This window comes from Entelurus aequoreus, linkage group LG11 (assembly GCF_033978785.1).
Source record: "Entelurus aequoreus isolate RoL-2023_Sb linkage group LG11, RoL_Eaeq_v1.1, whole genome shotgun sequence".
NCBI classification, from domain to species: Eukaryota; Metazoa; Chordata; class Actinopteri; order Syngnathiformes; family Syngnathidae; genus Entelurus; species Entelurus aequoreus.
In genome coordinates this window covers 18,053,846-18,075,895 of record NC_084741.1, presented here as the reverse complement: position 1 = coordinate 18,075,895, position 22,050 = coordinate 18,053,846, and the positions used below count along the sequence as shown (strand labels likewise).

Genomic DNA, 22,050 nt, shown 5'->3' with positions numbered 1-22,050 from the left:
AACCAAATTAAAACAAAAAAATATATTTTCCCCCCCATCTTTTTCCATTTTCATACATTTTTGAAAAAGCTCCAGGGAACCACTAGGACGGAGCTAAAGAGCTGCGGGTTGCTGACACCCGGGCTAAGAAAACACGAGCTGTGGGCCTTCAGTGACCCCTTGGCCACACTTTGGACAGTCCAGTTGGAGAACATCCATGATACTTTCTGCTTTACCGAGTGTCTACTTGTGTGTTCAGGCATCATTAAGCTACGTCGGAGTCCTCCTCCCAGACTGAGAGGTCCTCAGTATGTCCTTACCATCACAGCCACCGACGATAACGCATCCGGCGGTCCGTACCCGCTCAGCAGCTCGGCCCAGGTCATCGTGGGGATCAACGACATCAACAACAACAAGCCCGTCTTCCAGGAGGTGATCCGGTTTGACCACTTAAAGGGGAACTGCACTTTTTTTTGGAATTGTGCCTATTCTTCCTGTTGGTTTTTTTTTGCATGCTAACATGTCAAAATTTGCTCATTCTTAGTGGCTAGTAGTGCAGCTAATGGGAGAAATCAATTCTACCTTTAAATCACTTTAAAAATGCATTCAAAAACTGTCAACAATACTTCATTTACGTTCCATAACCTGTATAATAACCAAGCTGTAGCGACGTTTTTGTAAGAGTGAACACTGAGGAACTCGTTTTCTAGCGTACTCACTAGAGATGTCCGATAATATCGGGCTGCCGATGTTATCGGCCGATAAATGCCTTAAAATGTAATATCGAAAATTATCGGTATCGGTTTCAAAAAGTAAAATGTATGACTTTTTAAAACGCAGCTGTACTGAGTTGTACACGGACGTTAGGGAGAAGTACAGTCATACTTACCAACCCTCCCGATTTTCCCGGGAGACACCCGAATTTCAGTGCCTCTCCCGGGCCAGCCATTCTCCCAAATTTTTCCCGATTTCCACCCAGACAACAATATTGGGGGCATGCCTTAAAGGCACTGCCTTTGCGTGCCGGCCCAATCACATAATATCTACGGGCTTTTCACACAAGTGAATGCAATGCATACTTGGTCAACAGCCATACAGGTCACACTGAGGGTGGACGTATAAACAACTTTAACACTGTTACAAATATGCACCACACTGTGAACCCACACCAAACAAGAATGACAAACACGTTTCGGGAGAACATCCGCACCGTAACACAACATAAACACAACAGAACAAATACCCAGAACCCCTTGCAGCACTAACTCTTCCGGGACGCTACAATATACACCCCCCGCTAAAAGCTGACTACGGAAAGAGATAAGCTAGCTTCTACGTCAACACGAAACGCGTTTCAGTTTGTATTGCAAGACGCAATGCGATAGGACACCAATCTGTACTGAGTGAAAAACATGAACAATCATATTACAGTATCTGTAAAGTATTAGCCCACATTTCAAGTTATATTTTTGTACACAGCTAACCAGACAGCGTGTGTACTGTACTTGTAGTAACACGCATGACGTGCTGCGTGTAGCATGAACAATATTAAAGTGACTCACTCAATGGCTGGCCGGGAACAGTTTTTTTTCTGGTTTATTCGGGTAAGCACTCCATTTATGTCGAAATAACTTGGCTTCAAATTCCACATTTATATCATCAAAGGCACTTTCACCTCACTTACTGGCTTCTACAAGCAGCAGTTCATCCTCAGTATATTCGGCTTCAAAAAGATTTCATTTGAAACAGTAGTCTTCATTGTCTGTTACCAAGTCTGCCATGATTAGAACACACTCGTGTTTGTTTACGGAAGTAGGAACACACATTTGTTGCCAGAAGTCGGACGTGCGCTGCTATGGAAACGCGGAGGATGTTATCATTAAAATGACCAAAATACAGTAAATATTGTACATGTTACATTTTCTTTGAAGGCTACAACAGTGACTCCTACTAGCCGCATCTTTCGAACATTTTTTTTATCACCCTCCAAAAAGTCTTCAAAGAGTCTTAAATACAACATAAAAATGTTCAAATGTATCAGCAATTCATTAACACTGGAGGCAGCTCAAACTTATTTTAATGCAATGAGTATGTCTCGTGTTTATTATTGTATAACACGTTGGTCGCAGGCAAGCAAAATGACACAGAGGCCATTGGAAACTTTGCACAAACAATCGCTCAAAATCCTTGACCGAAAACCACAACACCACTGTTTAGTTCTCCAAAAATATAGATTGTTCAATTTAGCTAACATTCAAAGGTTAGCATCAATACGAATGGCCCATCGAATCCTAAATAACACTGCACCAGCGCCACTTAAGCACTTTGTCCAGTTTACATCTGCTGTGACAACTAGAAACACACGAGCCTCCACCAGGGGGCAGTGTAGCGTACCCAGATGTCAAACATATTTTGCACAATCAGCCTATTTCATATAAAGCGATAAAGGAATGGAACGACCTCATAGCAAACTTGAAAAGTCTTAACAGATTCCTCTTCATTCACAATTGAAGTTAAAAAAGTGGCTTTGGAGCAATCAAAGCTGCTCACACGGTCAATAAGGTGGGCACTATGTTTGACACATCAACTTAATGTGTATTATATTTATCCATGAGAGCATTTTTGTTGTAAATTGTGAGGTGTGTCTGTTAAAATCATGGTTGTTTTTACAAATGATGACAGATGTGAACAAGAGTGTGATGATGTAAAGGAGGTGTGGTTGTATTGTATATTAAGTATGTGTCCATGAAAGGGCATTTTATGACTTTTCTTAATTTGATTACATGCTATAGTACGGGGGTCGGCAACCCGCGGCTCTAGAGCCGCATGCGGCTCTTTAGCGCCGCCCTAGTGGCTCTATGGAGATTTTTCAAAAATGTATGAAGAATGGAAAAAGATGATGGGAAAAATTTTTTTTGTTTTGTTTTAGTATGGTTTCTGTAGGAGGACAAACATGACACATGTTATAAATCACACTGTTTATATTAAACATGCCTCACTGATCCGAGTATTTGGCGAGCGCCGTTTTGTCCTACTTATTTTGGCGGTCCTTGAACTCACCGTATAGTCTGTTTACATGCATAACTTTCTCCGACTTTCTAGGACGTGTTTTATGCCACTTCTTTTTCTGTCTCATTTTGTCCACCACACTTTCAACGTTGTACATGAGTGCACAAAGGTGAGTTTTGTTGATGTTATTGACTTGTGTGGACTGCTTAATCAGACATATTTGGTCACTGCATGACTGCAAGCTAATCGATGCTAACATGCTATTTAGGCTAGCTATATGTACATATTGCATCATTATGCCTCATTTGTAGCTATATTTGAGGTCATTTAGTTTCCTTTAAGTCCTCTTAATTACATTTATATCTCATGACACATGTAATATGGCTTTTACTTTTTTGCGGCTCCAGACAGATTTGTTTTTGTATTTTTGGTCCAATATGGCTCTTTCAACATTTTGGGTTGCCGACCCCTGCTATAGTATGATTTTATTGTCATCATTTTATTGCATGATTTTTGTATCCCTTTAATTTAGGTAGCCAGGGACTGCAGAGGGAAAGTAGCTATTTAGCTATAATCTGGTACAGAACATATCTGTCTTTGTGCTTAATGTTTCTGTGCATTGTCCCTTCAAATAAAAACTAAACTAAACTTAAAAAAAGATCATGATTCTCATAATGATGGTGAACGATAGGAAAAATTCCAAAAAAAAAAGTGCAGTTCCCCTTAAAGGTTCCCTTTCAGTTTAACGCCTCAGATATCTAATGGTTTTGTTTATTTGTGGTCACAGTGTCAGAACTACAGTCTGAACGCTGCAGTCCTAGAGAACCAGCCCCCCGGGACGTTTGTGCTGAAGGTCCAGGCCCACGACGCCGACATGGGGGTGAACGGAGAGGTCAAATATGGCATCATGCACAGAGACGCGGTCTCCGTTGGTTTTGACATCGACGCCGACACGGGTAGGTTCTGGAGCCCGCTTCGGGCGCCGGCCACAAGCATCCCTCGCTAACGTGCCGCCGTCTGCCAGGCGTCATCACGTCAACCGTGAGCTTCGATCGAGAGCGGCAGAGAGAGTTCACGCTGTCCGTGACGGCCACGGACCAAGCTGAGGAGCCGCTCATTGGCATCTGTCAGATTACTGTCCTCATCGCCGACCAGAACGACAACGACCCCAAGTTTGAGAACAGCCGCTACCAGTGTGAGTGCTCGCTAATCATTAGCAACTGTTACGCTTTTCACTTTATCTACTCTGTGGCGTAGTGGTTAGAGTGTCCGCCCTGAGATCGGTAGGTTTTAATAGTCATACCAAAGACCATTTAAATGGGACCCATTACCTCCCTGCTTGGCACTCAGCATCAAGGGTTGGAATTTGGGGTTAAATCACAAAAATCTATTCCCGGGCGCGGCCACCGCTGCTGCTCACTGCTCCCCTCACCTCCCAGGGGGTGATCAAGGGTGATGGGTCAAATGCAGAGAATAATTTCGCCACACCTAGTATGTGTGTGTGACAATCATTGGTACTTTAACTTTAACTTTTAACCTTTCGTTGCGGGGAAAGCTACATATTAAAATGTATTGCTACTCGGGCTGAACAATATGGCTGGAAACTGTATCATGATATAAGTGTTTTACAAAACCAGTGAAGTTGTCACTTTGTGTAAATGCAGGGCCGGCCCGTGGCTTAGGCCGTATAGGCAAATGCTAAGGGCGCCGTCCATCAGGGGGCGCCACGCCAGTGCCACAAATGTTGGAGAAAAAAAAAAAAGTTGGTACTATTATTTCTAAATACAAAAAATAATCCCACGTTAATTAAAATGCAAAGTAAAGCCTATTTAATAGAAATATTATTTGTTACAACATTACGCCCCCCCTCCCCCGCACGGTGCGCCCCCTCCCTTCCCGTATCATGACTTTTTTTGGACGTCACCACATCAAAAAAATCAACACAAGATGTCAAAACGGCCAAAACTGTCAGGTGCCCAGGGAAGAAAAAATAGAAAAGAAGAGGAGGAGAAACGAGAAAAAGACAGAGGTAGCAGGTAGGTAACGTTAGCCTACATGAAATTATTTGTCTGTTACAGAATGTGATAGTAACCTGGCTTTTTAGCATTAAGCTAGTGTTACATGATTCGGCAATTCCTAATCAATAAATAGCTAGTTCTGTTTTAACGTCGGGTTAATATTGTGGAGGGGGCTAAATTGTTATGGAAAATAATAATGTAACGTTAGGTAATTACAGTACTCCCACCTTACATTCCTCAGGGACATTTGTATTGGATCTTTTAAGCAGGTGTTTTTTGTTTACATTGCTATTGCCTTCTGGTTAGCTAATGTTTGCCCTGCAGGTAATAGTCACGTTTCCACTCCTTTATATATTAGGTATAGTTGTAAGCCTATAGTTGTTAAAGTGCACATCATTAATGTTAATTAAGCAATATCACATGAGAGGAATGCTGTTTTTTAATTTGAGCACTGCTGTGATTCGGTTAAAGATAATCATAACATAAATTCTCATATAATATGTTAATTTGCTTTCTTTAAGTAAAAAAAAAGGTCAAAGACAAAGCTATTCGGTTTCTTGTGAGTATATACACTTCACTGTCGATGTGGGAGGGGGCGCCAGATTGGTTAGGGCCAGGCCTGTGTAAATGGTAAATAAAAATAGAATACAATGATTTGCAAATTCTTTTCAACCCATATTCAATTGAATGCACTACAAAGACAAGATATTTGATGTTCAAACTCATAAACTTTATTTTTTTTTTGCAAATAATAATTAACTTAGAATTTCATGGCTGCAACACGTGCCAAAGTAGTTGGGAAAGGGCATGTTCACCACTGTGTTACATGGCCTTTCCTTTTAACAACACTCAGTAAAGGTTTGGGAACTGAGGAGACACATTTTTGAAGCTTCTCAGGTGGAATTCTTTCCCATTCTTGCTTGATGTACAACTTAAGTTGTTCAACAGTCCGGGGGTCTCCGTTGTGCTATTTTAGGCTTCATAATGCGCCACACATTTTCAATGGGAGACAGGTCTGGACTACAGGCAGGCCAGTCTAGTACCCGCACTCTTTTACTATGAAGCCACGTTGATGTAACACGTGACTTGGCATTGTCTTGCTGAAATAAGCAGGGGCGTCCATGGTAACGTTGCTTGAATGGCAACATATGTTGCTCCAAAACCTGTATGTACCTTTCAGCATTAATGGTGCCTTTACAGATGTGTAAGTTACCCATGCCTTGGGCACTAATACACCCCCATACCATCACAGATGCTGGCTTTTCAACTTTGCGCCTATAACAATCCGGATGGTTCTTTTCCTCTTTGGTCCGGAGGACACGGACGTCGTGTCCCCCGACCAAAGAGGAAAAGAACCATCCGGATTGTTTCCAAAAACAATTTGAAATGTGGACGCGTCAGACCACAGAACACTTTTCCACTTTGCATCAGTCCATCTTAGATGAGCTCAGGCCGAGCGAAGCCGACGGTGTTTCTGGGTGTTGTTGATAAACGGTTTTCGCCTTGCATAGGAGAGTTTTAACTTGCACTTACAGATGTAGCGACCAACTGTAGTTACTGACAGTGGGTTTCTGAAGTGTTCCTGAGCCCATGTAGTGATATCCTTTACACACTGATGTCGCTTGTTGATGCAGTACCGCCTGAGGGATCGAAGGTCACGGGCTTAGCTGCTTACGTGCAGTGATTTCTCCAGATTCTCTGAACCCTTTGATGATATTACGGAGTGTAGATGGTGAAATCCCTAAATTCCTTGCAATAGCTGGTTGAGAAAGGTTTTTCTTAAACTTTTCAACAATTTGCTCACGCATTTGTTGACAAAGTGGTGACCCTCGCCCCATCCTTGTTTGTGAATGACTGAGCATTTCATGGAATCTACTTTTATACCCAATCATGGCACCCACCTGTTCCCAATTTGCCTCTTCACCTGTGGGATGTTCCAAATAAGTGTTTAATGAGCATTCCTCAACTTTATCAGTATTTATTGCCACCTTTCCAACTTCTTTGTCACGTGTTGCTGGCATCAAATTCTAAAGTTAATGATTATTTGCAAAAAAAAAAATGTTTATCAGTTTGAACATCAAATATGTTGTCTTTGTAGCATATTCAACTGAATATGGGTTGAAAAGGATTTGCAAATCATTGTATGCCGTTTATATTTACATCTAACACAATTTCCCAACTCATATGGAAACGGGGTTTGTAGAAAACTTTGTTAATTTTTGCAAATATTAGCTCATTTGGAATTTGATTCCTGCAAACATGTTTCAAAAAAGCTGGCACAAGTGGCAAAAACACTGATATAGTTGAGGAATGCTCATCAAACACTTATTTGGAACATCCCACAGGTGAACAGGCTAATTGGGAACAGGTGGGTGCCATGATTGGGTATAAAAGCAGCTTCCGTGAAATGCTCAGTCATTCACAAACAAGGATGGGGCGAGGGTCACCACTTTGTCAACAAATGCGTGAGCAAATTGTCAAACAGTTTAAGGACGACATTTCTTAACGAGCTATTGGAAATTAGGGATTTTATTTATGGTCCGTGATATCATCAAAGGGTTCAGAGAATCTGGAGAAATCACTGCACGTAAGCGATAATATTACGGACCTTCGATCTCTCAGGCGGTACTGCATCAAAAAGCGACAACAGTGTGTAAAGGATATCACCACATGGGCTCAGGAACACTTCAGAAAACCACTGTCAGTAACTACAGTTCGTCGCTACATCTGTAAGTGCGAGTTAAAACTCTACTATGCAAAGCCAAAGCCATTTATCAACAACACCCAGAAACGCCGCCGGCTTCGCTGGGCCCGAGCTCATCTAAGATGGACTGATGCAAAGTGGAAAAGTGTTCTGTGGTCTGACGAGTCCACATTCCAATTTTGTGGGGTAAATCGTAGATGTCGTGTCCTCCGGACCAAAGAGGAAAAGAACCATCCGGATTGTTGTAGGCGCAAAGTGTTAAAGCCAGCATGTGTGATGGTATGGGGGTGTATTAGTGCCCAAGACATGGGTAACTTACACATCTGTGAAGGCACCATTAATGCTGAAAGGTACATACAGGTTTGTCCATCATACCAGGATCGCCAGGTCACTACAGCCAGGGAAAACAATCCAAATTAGAATGTTTGCAAAAACATATTTGAGCATTTCACTCTAATTGTTTATTTCTGGTCCTCAAATGAATCATACTTCGCCTTGCCGGACAGGCGGCTTCTCCAAAATATTATCTAGTTTGCGATTTAGTCCAAAGTCACAAAAGTTACTTGTGGCAGGAAAGAGATACCATATTTTCCGGACCATATGGCGCATCGGATTATAAGGCGCACTGACAATAAATGGCCTATTATGTAGGGGGCGTCATCCTCCCCCAGAAGATTTTTTTGTGATTTTCACATACATATATAAGATCTTTGCTCCTTCTCAACTCTGTGGTAATATTATTTTCATAAAATACAACCAGTAGTACATTAATGTTAAATCTTACTTGTGAAAAGTAATCACCCGATTCCTATTTTCAACAGTCCGCTCATTTGAGTAGGAAAACGCTGAACACCATCTTTGTTTTCTACCTGTCAACTGTCAGTTTAGGCTGCTCGCCGGCTCCTCATCACCACTTCAAGATGGCGGCCAAATTGCTCGTGTCACAGCAGCCAATGCTGCGTCTACTTATAAGATGTCTATGGTTATAACGTCATTGCAAACACGGCAATATGTTGCGTCCACTGCAGTTCGCTACCTTATTCATACTTTTTGTCAAGTAATTTTTTTTAAGCAGGGCTGCATGAGGTACCTACACATAACGTTACGTTAGTCAATGTATCACACACAGTAACGTAACGTTAGACGGCGATCAGCAGCACCGCATATTTTAGCCACCTACAAAAACAAACATAGTCAAATAAAGGTCAGTAAAATGTATACTATCTTAAGAATATGTGTACATATTGCATAGGGCCCTGACATCTAAAAAGTACAACTCTGTTCATTGTTTTTGTTATGTTTTTCATATGTACGCATGCACACATCAACACGCATACAGTATGAGATGAGATCAATGAGATAAGGTAAGAACAGGATAGAAACTGCTGTGGAACTAGTTACAATGCAATATGCCATGGAAATACAATGTTAACACTTTTGTGCAAATAAGTACGGTTGCACTTGTTTTTACAAATGTGTTTATTCTGTAAAGGAATGAGTTAAATGTTTAAAATGACTGGATAATAGTGCTATTATGAAGTGCAATGTCAGCACTATTTTTTTTCCTGCAATTTCAAATGCACTTGTTTTTTAATAAATAAATACAGCGTTTTAAAAGCATACACGATCTGTGTAAATATATTAGTCTGTGGTTAAAAGGACTTGAAAGGACTCGAAATTCAAAATGCAGGACTTGGGACTTGACTTGAGACTTTCCAGTCTTGACTTTGGACTTGACTCGGGACTTGCCTGTCTTGACTCGGGACTTGACTCGAGACTTGAGGGCAAAGACTTGAGACTTACTTGTGACTTGCAAAGCAATGACTTGGTCCCACCTCTGCTTATTTGAGATATTTCATCTTACTTAGATTTCAGTTTTTGCAGTGTGGTCTGGAAAATACGGTAATTAGGGATACGGAACAGCACTACACAAAATGTAGGCCCTCGGGAACCAAGTACGCAGTCTACATAGTATTGAAGTGTACTAAAAGACACAGCCACAGTCTTTATTTTCGCTAACTGGTACCGGTGGTGCGCCTCTTCTGCTCCATTCTCTTACTCGCGCAGCTGTTGCTAAGACTCATTAATATTCATCAGCGGCGCTCACACCCGGGAATGTTCTCAGCTGTCCCTCAGCGTGTCCTCCCTCGCATTTGTTTTGTGTGACACAGGACGACGACACACTCGACTTTACACTCCGGTTTCCTTCCTCCCGTCGCCCGTCGCGTCCACTTTGCCGCTCGCCGCCGCCGCCGCCAAAACCTTCTGTCGGGATCAGGTGAATTTTGTCAGTCGGCTGCCGGCCGTCACGCCGCATCCTCGTCATCCCGGGGAAAGCTCTGAAGGCTGATGCAATATTTGCCCGCGGCTCCCGCGAGTGCGTGTTTGTTTGTGATGTGTGCAAATATGTGTTTTGATAAGCGTCGCGTCACAAGTCGTCCTCGTCAGATTAGGAGAGCGCCTCATTAACTATTTAACAGCCAGATTGAAATCTTTCTGGGACATGAATTCATTTAGTCTTCTTCCAGCATTTATCACCCTACATTAAGACCCTTATTATGGATGACACAATCAAATATTTCCATTATAACAATGTAGTCTGTAGTAGGGTTCAGATCACATCAGATAGGGCTTTATTGTCATTGCACAAGTACAACGGAACTTTGTTTTCAGCACAAACCCGTTCAAGATTAGACAAACAAACAGTGTACAGCATGGGTGTCAAACTCTGGCCCGCGGGCCAAATTTGGCCCACCGTGTAATTTCATTTGGCCCTTGAGGCAATATCAAATTAACATTAGAGCTGGCCCGCTGGAGCCGTGTTTGGGGCGGGGGGCGTGGTTAAGAAGAGAGTATATTTACAGCTAGAATTCACCAAATCAAGTATTTCATATATATATATATATATATATATATATATATCAGGGGTGTCAAACGTACGGCCCGTGGGCCGGATCAGGCCCGCGGACAGGTTTTATCCGGCCCACGGGATGAGTTTGCTAAGTATAAAAATGAACCAAAATGTTTTAATGAAAGAAACTGCTGTTCTAAATGTGTCCACTAGATGTCACAATAGCAATTATTTGCATCTTTGTAGATTATGCTACATATGTAAAAAAAAAAAAATAAACCACATGATGTTAGTGCACCAGTTAAGGAAAATGAGCAAACTTACATGAATGACATCCTGTAATTTGATTTTGATATAATTTTTTTATCGTAATAGATTGAAAATTAACACCAATGAGTTGACTGATGAACATTATCACATAATGTATTCAGAAAATATAAATAACGACAAATAAAGATAGAATACTATTAACCGCAACATGTAAGTGTAAAAAAAAAAAAAAAAACATTATGATTTGTACATTTTCAGAATTTTCTTGTTCTATTTTTAAACAAAGAAAACAATCTGAATTTGTCTTTATTTTTAAGTTATCGTGCCGTGATTTTACCTGTCCGGCCCACCTGGGAGTAGATTTTTCCCCCCGATCTAAAATGAGTTTGACACCCCTGATATATATATATATATATGTATGAAATACTTGACTTTAAGTGAATTCTAGCTATATATATTTTTTATTTTTATTTTTTATTATTATTTTTTTTAAATTTAATTCTATTATACATATAAATAAAATACTTGAATTTCAGTGTTCTGCAGGCTATCCAATAGATGGCAGTATTGTCCTGTTTAAGAGTGTCACAACATTGCTGTTTACTGCAGACGAACTGCTTTACGGTAGACTAAACGTGACTGCTGTTGTTGTGTGTTGTTACCGCGCTGGGAGGACGTTAATGAAACTGCCTAACAATAAACCCACATAAGAAACCAAGAACTCTCTCTCCTTGTTGTGCACTCTACTCTCTAAAAGCCGTAGATGTTATGACGTCATTGGGCAGGCAAGCTGTTTATTTGTGGGAAAGCGGACGTGAGAACGGCTGTCGCCACTCAGGTCCGCATTGAGCTGGAGGGGGCGTGGCCTACAGCTCCGGCTGAATACCGGGAGTTTGTCGGAGGAAAATCTCTGCCGGGAGATTGTGGGGAGAGGCGCTGAATACCGGGATTCTCCCGCTAAAAACGGGAGGGTTGGCAGGTATGCATATTCGGTACTATACCGCCTCTAAAAATACCCCCGTCGTCGTCACGTCGTGTCATTGCTGGTTTATGAGCAGAGCAGCATGTTCGGCAGCGCACAATCACAGAATACTTACAAGCAGACACAGTGTGTAGACAGAAAAGGGAGAATGTACGCATTTTGGCTTAAAAACTAACAATAAAGGTGAAGTTATAACACTGAAACGCCCTCAGGAAGAGGTGCTTTAAGACATGGCTAGCTAAAGTCCATTCACAGTCGGCAGTGTTGTAGCTACTTCTAAATCACTAATCCTCGTCTCCGTGGCGACAAATAAAGTAAGTTTCCTACAAGTATCATCCCTGCAGGACCAGGAATAGCTAAACATGCTTCACTACACACCGTAGCTCACCGGCGTCACAATGTAAACAAACGCCATTGGTGGATCTACACCTGACAGCCACTGTAATGATACCAAGTACAGGAACGTATCTAGTCGATACTACCTTAATTACATTAATATTATTTAGCATCACAAAATCTTCTTTCATTTAAAAAAATGTACACACCCGTTCAAAAGTTTGGGGTCACATTGAAATGTACTTATTTTTGAAGGAAAAGCACTGTACTTTTCAATGAAGATAACTTTAAACTAGTCTTAAAGGCCTACTGAAACCCACTACTACCGACCACGCAGTCTGATAGTTTATATATCAATGATGAAATCTTAACATTATAACACATGACAATACGGCCGGGTTAACTTATAAAGTGACATTTTAAATTTGCCGCTAAACTTCCGGTTCGAAACGCCTCTGAGGATGCCGTATGCGCGTGACGTAGCCCGGGGAACACGGATATGCCTTCCACATTGAAGCCAATACGAAAAAGCTCTGTTTTCATTTCATAATTCCACAGTATTCTGGACATCTGTGTTCGTGAATCTGTTCCAATCATGTTCATTGCATTATGGAGAAGGAAGCTGAGCAAGCAAAGAAGAAAGTTGTCGGTGCGAAATGGACGTATTTTTCGAACGTAGTCAGCAACAACAGTACACAGCCGGCGCTTCTTTGTTTACATTCCCGGAAGATGCAGTCAAGATGGAAGAACTCGGATAACAGAGACTCTAACCAGGAGGACTTTTGACTTCGATACACAGACGCCTGTAGAGAACTGGGACAACACAGACTCTTACCAGGATTACTTTGATTTGGATGACAAAGACGCAGACGTGCTACTGTGAGTATGCAGCTTTGGCTTCTAAACATTTGATCGCTTGACCGTATGTGCACAACTTTTTTTTGCGTATGTACGTAACTTTTTAAAAATATATAAGCTTTATGAACCTTGGGTTAGGTGAACGGTCTTTTGGGCTGAGTGATTGTGTGTGTTAATCAGGTGTTTGAATTGTATTGGCGTGTTCTATGGAGCTAGGAGCTAGCAGAGGAGCTAGGAGCTAGCGTAACAAACACGCAGGTGTTTTTATGCAGGATTAATTTGTGGCATATTAAATATAAGCCTGGTTGTGTTGTGGCTAATAGAGTATATATATGTCTTGTGTTTATTTACTGTTGTAGTCATTCCCAGCTGAATATCAGGTCACCCCCGGCTCTCACAGCATCTTCCCTATCTGAATAGCTTCAACTCCCCACTAGTCCTTCACTTGCACTTTACTCATCCACAAATCTTTCATCCTCGCTCAAATTAATGGGGAAATTGTCGCTTTCTCGGTCCGAATCTCTCTCACTTCATGCGGCCATCATTGTAAACAATAGGGAACTTTGCGTATATGTTCAACTGACTACGTCACGCTACTTCCGGTAGGGGCAAGCCTTTTTTTTTATCAGATACCAAAAGTTGCAATCTTTATCGTCGTTGTTCTATACTAAATCCTTTCAGCAAAAATATGGCAATATCGCGAAATGATCAAGTATGACACATAGAATAGATCTGCTATCCCCGTTTAAATAAAAAAAATTCATTTCAGTAGGCCTTTAACTTTAAAGAAATACACTCTATACATTGCTAATGTGGTAAATGACTATTCTAGCTGCAAATGTCTGGTTTTTGGTGCAATATCTACATAGGTGTATAGAGGCCCATTTCCAGCAACTATTCTTGTTCTAATGGTACAATGTGTTTGCTCATTGGCTCAGAAGTCTAATTGATGATTAGAAAACCCTTGTGCAATCATGTTCACACGTCTGAAAACAGTTTAGCTCGTTACAGAAGCTACAAAACTGACCTTCCTTTGAGCAGATTGAGTTTCTGGAGCATCACATTTGTGGGGTCAATTAAACGCTCAAAATGGCCAGAAAAAGAGAACTTTAATCTGAAACTCGACAGTCTATTCTTGTTCTTAGAAATGAAGGCTATTCCACAAAATTGTTTGGGTGACCCCAAACTTTTGAACGGTAGTGTATATTATGTTTATAAAGTCAGGAAATATGTCCCTGGACACATGAGGACTTTGAATATGACCAATGTATGATCCTGTAACTACTTGGTATCGGATTGATACCCAAATTTGTGGTATAATCTAAAACTAATGTAAAGCATCCAAACAGAAGAATTAGTGATTATTACATTTAACAGAAGTGTAGATAGAACATGTTAAAAGAGAAAGTAAGCAGATATTAACAGTAAATGAACAAGTGGACTAATAATCATTTCCTTAAGAGTTTTGACAAAATAATAGAATGGAAAATGACACAATATGTTACTGTATATGTCAGCAGCTAAATTAGGAGCCTTTGTTTGTTTACTTATCGCTTACGTGCAGTGATTTCTCCAGATTCTCTGAACCTTTTGATGATATTACAGACTGTAGATGGTGAAATCCCTAAATTTGTTATGATCCGCTGCCCGGATCATAGTCTAAGTTTTTCGAGTCACTTGTGTTTTCTGTTAGTTTTGGACTCCTTGAGTTCCTGTTTAGGGTTTAGGGTTCCCATTACCCTCATGTGTTTTATAAGCCCATCCCTCCCCTTGTTCCGTGCCAGATTGTCTCGTGTATTCGTGCCTCTCTAGCATCCATGTCCATGCCTTGCCTTGCCTTGCCTCGTCTTGTGTTTATATTCCTTGATCCTGAATTCCTTCGTTGCTATTTTGAGTTTTCTTTTTTTTCGCCTCAGCAGAGTGATTTTTTGTTATTTAGTTTATTCAGCCAAAGTGGTGAGTTATCAGTTTTTTTCTTTCATTCTTTCCTCAAATTTTTGAGTGGCATTTTTTGTTAAACTTTATTAGATTGGATAAGTGTACAATTTTTCATAGCCATTGTTTCTTCCTCCTGTTGGAGCATTTTTGTGTTAATAAATTTCATAGCATATACGGCGCCAATTATAGTTCGTCTTTGTTTTTGTGTTTTTCTCCTTTCTGAGTTATTTTCGGTTGTTCCTATTTTTTGGAACCTTTTTCGCCGACTAGTGTTTTTTGTTAATATAGATATTGTATTACCTTGACTCTGGAGGGGAAAGGAAGCTGTCAAAATAAAAGCCTGTCGAAGTATTCCCTACTCTGCATCTGAGTCCTATCCTTTTGACCAAGCTTGAAACAAAAAAGTGTTTACTGAGCATTCCTCAACTTTCTCAGTCTTTTTTGCCACTTGTGCCAGCTTTTTTTGAAACATGTTGCAGGCATCACATTCCAAATGAGCTAATATTTGCAAAAAATAACAAAGTTTTCCAGTTCGAACGTTAAATATCTTGTCTTTGCAGTCTATTTAATTGAATATAAGTTGAAAAGGATTTGCAAATCATTGTATTCTGTTTTTATTTACCATTTACACAACGTGCCAACTTCACTGGTTTTGGGGGTTTGTATTTTACAACACGGTACGCATTAAAAGTTTTTCTTTCATCGTGCATTTAGTCAGTATTTAAGCAAGCGGTCCTGGAGCAGAGTTCCAGACATGCAGGGCACCTCCACGAGCTGTAAAAGGCGAGGTGTGGAAGCGTGCGGAACAACTCCACAAGCACGTCCTGCAGGAAAACACTTGCATGGTTACATCAAAGTTTTCGAAAAGATCATCATGATAAACAGAAAATGCTCCAAATGTTTTTCCTCGCCATCTTTGTAAAAGTGCATGATGGGAGTTTTAGGCTGCCTCAGCAGAACCTGACATGAGTTGTAAAAAAACAAACAAAAAAAAAACAACATTATCTCCGACATGATGCTTGAAACGCAGCATCAGGAAGCCGAACATCCTCCCCTCCTCTCCTCTCGCCTCCCGATGCATGTTTTTTTCTTGCCTGATCAGCACTGACACACGGCCCAGTCAGCAGGAACGGGGCTTGTTTTTCCATAAAAGTGAAAATGGCATCTGTTGACTTTGCAGAGCGAGACGAGGGAAACGGCAAAGTGAGGTGACACAATGCTGCGCTGGGCGTTATTAACATATCTGCTGGGAGGTCACGTCAACATGTTTAATACCGCCGCCGTTTGCACTGCAAAAAGTCAGTGTTCAAAAACAAGAAAAAGATATACAAAAATTAGGGTTATTTTACTTGAACTAAGCAAAATTATCTGCCAATAGAACAAGAAGATTTGGCTTGTCAAGACTTTCCAAAACAAGTCAAATTAGCTAACCTCAATGAACCCAAAAATACCTTAAAATAAGTATATTCTCACTAATAACAACTGCACTTTTATTGATAGAAAAAAAAAGAGACCTTTTTTCTCAATATGTTCAAAAATTTCCTTAAATTAAGTAAATGCTAGTGCCATTATCTTGACTTAATGATATACACTCAGCATTACATTTCTTGAAACCAGCAAACTTATACTAAAAACTAGTTTATTTTTCTTAATGGAAAGGCAACAAGGCAACCGCTTGTTACTCTCCGGGTCTCCTAGCCGCTCAGGCAAATCATATGGTCTAAAAATGCATTTTTCCATCGATAACATGACATCATCGCGCCAAGTGCGTGCTGTTTCAGTCAATTAGTGCGCGAGGAATATATATATATATGTACAAACCCCGTTTCCATATGAGTTGGGAAATTGTGTTAGATGTAAATATAAACGGAATACAATGATTTGCAACTCATTTTCAACCCATATTCAATTGAATATGCTACAAAGACAACATATTTGATGTTCAAACTGATAAACTTTTTTTTTTTTTTCAAATAATCATTAACTTTAGAATTTGATGCCAGCAACACGTGACAAAGAAGTTGGAAAGGTGGCAATAAATACTGATCAAGTTGAGGAATGCTCATCAAACACTTATTTGGAACATCCCACAGGTGAACAGGCAAATTGGGAACAGGTGGGTGCCATGATTGGGTATAAAAGTAGATTCCATGAAATGGTCAGTCATTCACAAACAAGGATGGGGCGAGGGTCACCACTTTGTCAACAAATGCGTGAGCAAATTGTTGAACAGTTTAAGAAAAACCTTTCTCAACCAGCTATTGCAAGGAATTTAGGGATTTCACCATCTATGCTCCGTAATATCATCAAAGGGTTCAGAGAATCTGGAGAAATCACTGCACGTAAGCAGCTAAGCCCGTGACCTTCCATCCCTCAGGCTGTACTGCATCAACAAGCGACATCAGTGTGTAAAGGATATCACTACATGGGCTCAGGAACACTTCAGAAACCCACTGTCAGTAACTACAGTTGGTCGCTACATCTGTAAGTGCAAGTTAAAACTCTCCTATGCAAGGCGAAAACCGTTTATCAACAACACCCAGAAACGCCGTCGGCTTCGCTGGGCCTGAGCTCATCTAAGATGGACTGATACAAAGTGGAAAAGTGTTCTGTGGTCTGACGAGTCCACGTTTCAAATTGTTTTTGGAAACTGTGGACATCGTGTCCTCCGGACCAAAGAGGAAAAGAACCATCCAGATTGTTATAGGCGCAAAGTGTAAAAGCCAGCATCTGTGATGGTATGGGGGTGTATTAGTGCCCGAGACATGGGTAACTTACACATCTGTGAAGGCACCATTAATGCTGAAAGGTACATACAGGTTTTGTAGCAACATACGTTGCCATCCAAGCAACGTTACCATGGACGCCCCTGCTTATTTCAGCAAGACAATGCCAATCCACGTGTTACATCAACGTGGCTTCATAGTAAAAGAGTGCGGGTACTAGACGGGCCTGCCTGTAGTCCAGACCTGTCTCCCATTGAAAATGTGTGGCGCATTATGAAGCCTAAAATACCACAACGGAGACCCCCGGACTGTTGAACAACTTAAGCTGTACATCAAGCAAGAATGGGAAAGAATTCCACCTGAGAAGCTTCAAAAATGTGTCTCCTCAGTTCCCAAACCTTTACTGAGTGTTGTTAAAAGGAAAGGCCATGTAACACAGTGGTGAACATGCCCTTTTCCCAACTACTTTGCAGCCATGAAATTCTAAGTTAATTATTATTTGAAAAAAAAAGTTTGAACATCAAATATGTTGTCTTTGTAGTGCAATTATTGAATATGGGTTGAAAAGGATTTGCAAATCATTGTATTCCGTTTATATTTACATCTAACACAATTTCCCAACTCATATGGAAACGGGGTTTGTACATATATATATACATATATATATATATAAAGCCTGGCCCCAGCCTAATTTTTCTTTATTGTAAATTTGAAGAATTTACCTGAATGTGCATGAACTATTTCTGTTCAAAATAGTTTGAAATGTCACATGTGAAATGTTTAAATATTAACTGTCCGTTTACTGTACTGTGCCAACTGTACTACTATATGAGTACATCTTTTCTATTGTTTCATTGAAAATAAAACAGCAAAGTCCATTTGGCTGTCATCTGTTTTAATTACGGGACACAATTGTGTCAAAGTCATGATTTTTTTGTTCATGTTTGAAATAAGAGATTATTATTTTGAAAAAGTACTTTTATACTTGTGAGTGTTGATGACACAGCTGTGCAACAGTTGATATTCTAGTTTCAAGCATGTTTTACTTAATATAGGTCATCAAATCTCAGCAACAAGCTGTAATATCTTACTGAGATCATTTCGGACCAAAACACTTAAAACAAGTAAAACACTCTAACATAAAATCTGCTTAATGAGAAGAATTATCTTATCAGACAGAAAATAAGCAAATATCACTTTTATTTGAGATATTTAATTTTACTTAGATGTCAGTTTTTGCAGTGTGGCCAGCTGTGCTCTGTGGTCCAGTCTCTGGTAAATGTCATGTCATCCCCCTCCCACAGACTTCCTGCGAGAGGACACCCCGGTGGGGACTAGTTTCCTGCGGGCGGCGGCGCACGACGACGACCAGGGCAGCAACGCGGCCATCGTCTACTCGCTGTCCAAGCAGACGCCCTCTTACCTGCACATCAACCCCAGCACGGGATGGATCTACGTCAACCAGCCCATCTCACAGGTGACAACCCTCCCGCCGCTAAGTCCGAGGAACACGAGCTGCTAGAATGATTAGTCAGCATTTCTGGTGGGGATCTGAAATAAATGATAAATGGGTTATACTTGTATAGCACTTTTCTACCTTCAAGGTACTCATTCACCCATTCACGCACACATTCACACACTGATGGCGGGAGCTGCCATGCAAGGCCCTAACCGCGACCCATCAGGAGCAAGGGTGGAGTGTCTTGCCCAAGGACACAACGGACGTGACGAGGTTGGTAGAAGGTGGGGTTCGAACCTGGAACCCTCAGGTTGCAAGCTCGGCCACACTCCCAACCGCGCCACGCCATCCCCAGCCTTTCGAATAGGGACGGGTACTAAATTCGGTACTTTTATAGGTACCGATGCTGATGAAATCATCAATATCATATTTCGATACCTTTATTGCAGGGGTTCTCAACTTCGGGGACCAACTTTTCCACTACAAAGGGGTCTGGGGGGCCACTCAAATATTTAACACTTAATTAATCATCTTGGGAAAAATAAATAAAAAAATAAATACTAATCAAATATAATACTAACCAATATCAAATCATGTAAATTTTTGGGTTCCCACTTTTTTGTAAGCGTTTTGAAAACAAATGATGAATGTATGCATTATCCTGTTTAGAGATGTCCGATAATGGCTTTTTTGCCGATATCAGATATTCCGATATTGTCCGACTCTTAATTACCGATTCCGATATCAACCGATACCGATATATACAGTCGTGGAATTAACACATTATTATGCCTCATTTTGTTGTGATGCCCCGCTGGATGCATTAAACAATGTAACAAGGTTTTCCAAAATAAAGCAACTCAAGTTATGGAAAAAAATGCCAACATGGCACTGCCATATTTATTATTGATGTCACAAAGTGCATTATTTTTTTTAACATGCCTCAAAACAGCAGCTTGGAATTTGGGACATGCGCTCCCTGAGAGAGCATGAGGAGGTTGAGGTCGGCGGGGTAGCGGGGGGTGTATATTGTAGCGTCCCGGAAGAGTTAGTGCTGCAAGGGGTTCTGGGTATTTTTTATGTTGTGTTACGGTGCGGATGTTCTCCTGAAATGTGTTTGTCATTCTTGTTTGGTGTGGGTTCACAATGTGGCGCATATTTGTAACAGTGTTAAAGTTGTTTATATGGCCACCCTCAGTGTGACCTGTATGGCTGTTGACCAAGTATGATCTGCATTCACTTGTGTGTGTGAAAAGCCGTAGATATTATGTGATTGGGCCGGCACGCAAAGGAAGTGCCTTTAAGGCATGTCCCCAATATTGTTGTCTGGTTGGAAATCGGGAGAAATTCGGGAGAATGGTTGCCCCGGGAGATTTTCGGGAGGGGCACTGAAATTTCGGGAGGGTTGGCAAGTATTTCGCCAAACCGATACCGATAATTTCCGATATTACATTTTAAAGCATTTATCGGCAATGATATCGGCAGCCCGATATTATCGGACATCTCTAGTCATTACTGCCACAAAGTGGTGTAAAAGTGTGTTACAACCGAGTACCCCTGCGGCCCATACGGACCAGAGCTGAGAAACCAAATATTTTTGGGCTGGAGGCCCAACATTGGGCCCTGTGGTGAAGAAACACCGCTTTATTGCACCGCTTTCAGACTCAAGCAAAGAGGTAGGTAATGTTGCAACTGCATGCCAACAAAGCAAGCATGCCTGATAGAAAGCACTCAAAAGTAAAACGCCACTTTTCAAAATGTGTTAGCCTCATGCTAATTTACATTGAATATGCCATGCTATAAAAATGGCACCCATTACCTCCCTGCTTGGCACTTGGCATCAAGGGTTGGAATTGGGGGTTAAATCACCAAAAATGATTACCGGGCGCGGCCACCGCTGCTGCTCATTTGTGTCAAGATATTTGGGTCTATTTTTTAGGTTAATTGAAGTTGTATAGACAAGTAATTTACTGTGATTAATTACCATGAATCCAAATTCAAAAGTGTGATTAATCTGATTAAAAATATAAAAGCACTAGTATAAACGCTTTGGAGGACTCAACTAAAGACATGAGTGGCACATTTAACTTAATGACAAAGACTACTTCCTGACTACACTAAGGACAAACTAAAAAAGAATGCATACTTGCAAATGATACTCAGAGTGTAAGAAAACAACTTGGACAGCACATTTTTCATTATCAAGTCACTGTTAAATGTTTAATTACACATTTAGATGTATTGCCACACACACAAATGTTTAAAAGTGAAAGTTACCCATCCCTACTTTCAAATGAACTTTTAGAATGAAAACATATTACGTCTTTTAGTTGACTCAGTCAAGTAAGAAGGTGTTTGAAGTGCGGCCTGGGGGGCTTTTTTTTATTATACAGCAGCTCGTTTTTTTGGGGGCCCTCGGCATATGTGTAAAAATAAAATGAATTATTATCAAAAAAATATATACGCTATTAAATATTACACTAATGTGCATTGTCACGTATAACACGAAGGTAAGAAGTTTAGACACCCTTGATTTTATAATGATTAGACTTGTGAGGACCTTTTGTTAAAAGCTTGCTGTGAAAATTAGATTGCGTTTAAACCAGGTGTGTTCAAACTACGACCCGTGGGTTAAAGGCCTACTGAAATTAAATTTTCTTATTTAAACGGGGATAGCAGGTCCATTCTATGTGTCATACTTGATCATTTTGCGATATTGCCATATTTTTGCTGAAAGGATTTAGTAGAGAACGTCGACGATAAAGTTCGCAACTTTTGGTTGCTGATAAAAAAAGCCTTGCCTGTACCAGAAGTAGCGTGACGTCACAGGTTGAAAGGCTTCTCACATTTTCCAGCACTTTATTGTGTCTTCCACGTTGGCTTGTTTGCTACCGTAGCATGTCGCTAACACTACTTGAGC

At 40.7% G+C, this 22,050-nt stretch overlaps 1 protein-coding gene across 1 annotated transcript in view; it reads left to right on the top strand.

Annotated features, from left to right (window-relative positions):
* si:dkey-22o22.2 (neural-cadherin) overlaps nucleotides 1–22,050 on the top strand; it is a 367,974-nt gene that overhangs the window by 221,130 nt on the left and 124,794 nt on the right. Inside the window, exons 11-14 of the mRNA XM_062062641.1 lie at nucleotides 239–411; nucleotides 3,776–3,944; nucleotides 4,013–4,183; nucleotides 18,976–19,148. Coding sequence (XP_061918625.1) covers nucleotides 239–411; nucleotides 3,776–3,944; nucleotides 4,013–4,183; nucleotides 18,976–19,148 — 686 coding nt within the window. The remainder of the gene's footprint in view (nucleotides 1–238; nucleotides 412–3,775; nucleotides 3,945–4,012; nucleotides 4,184–18,975; nucleotides 19,149–22,050) is intronic.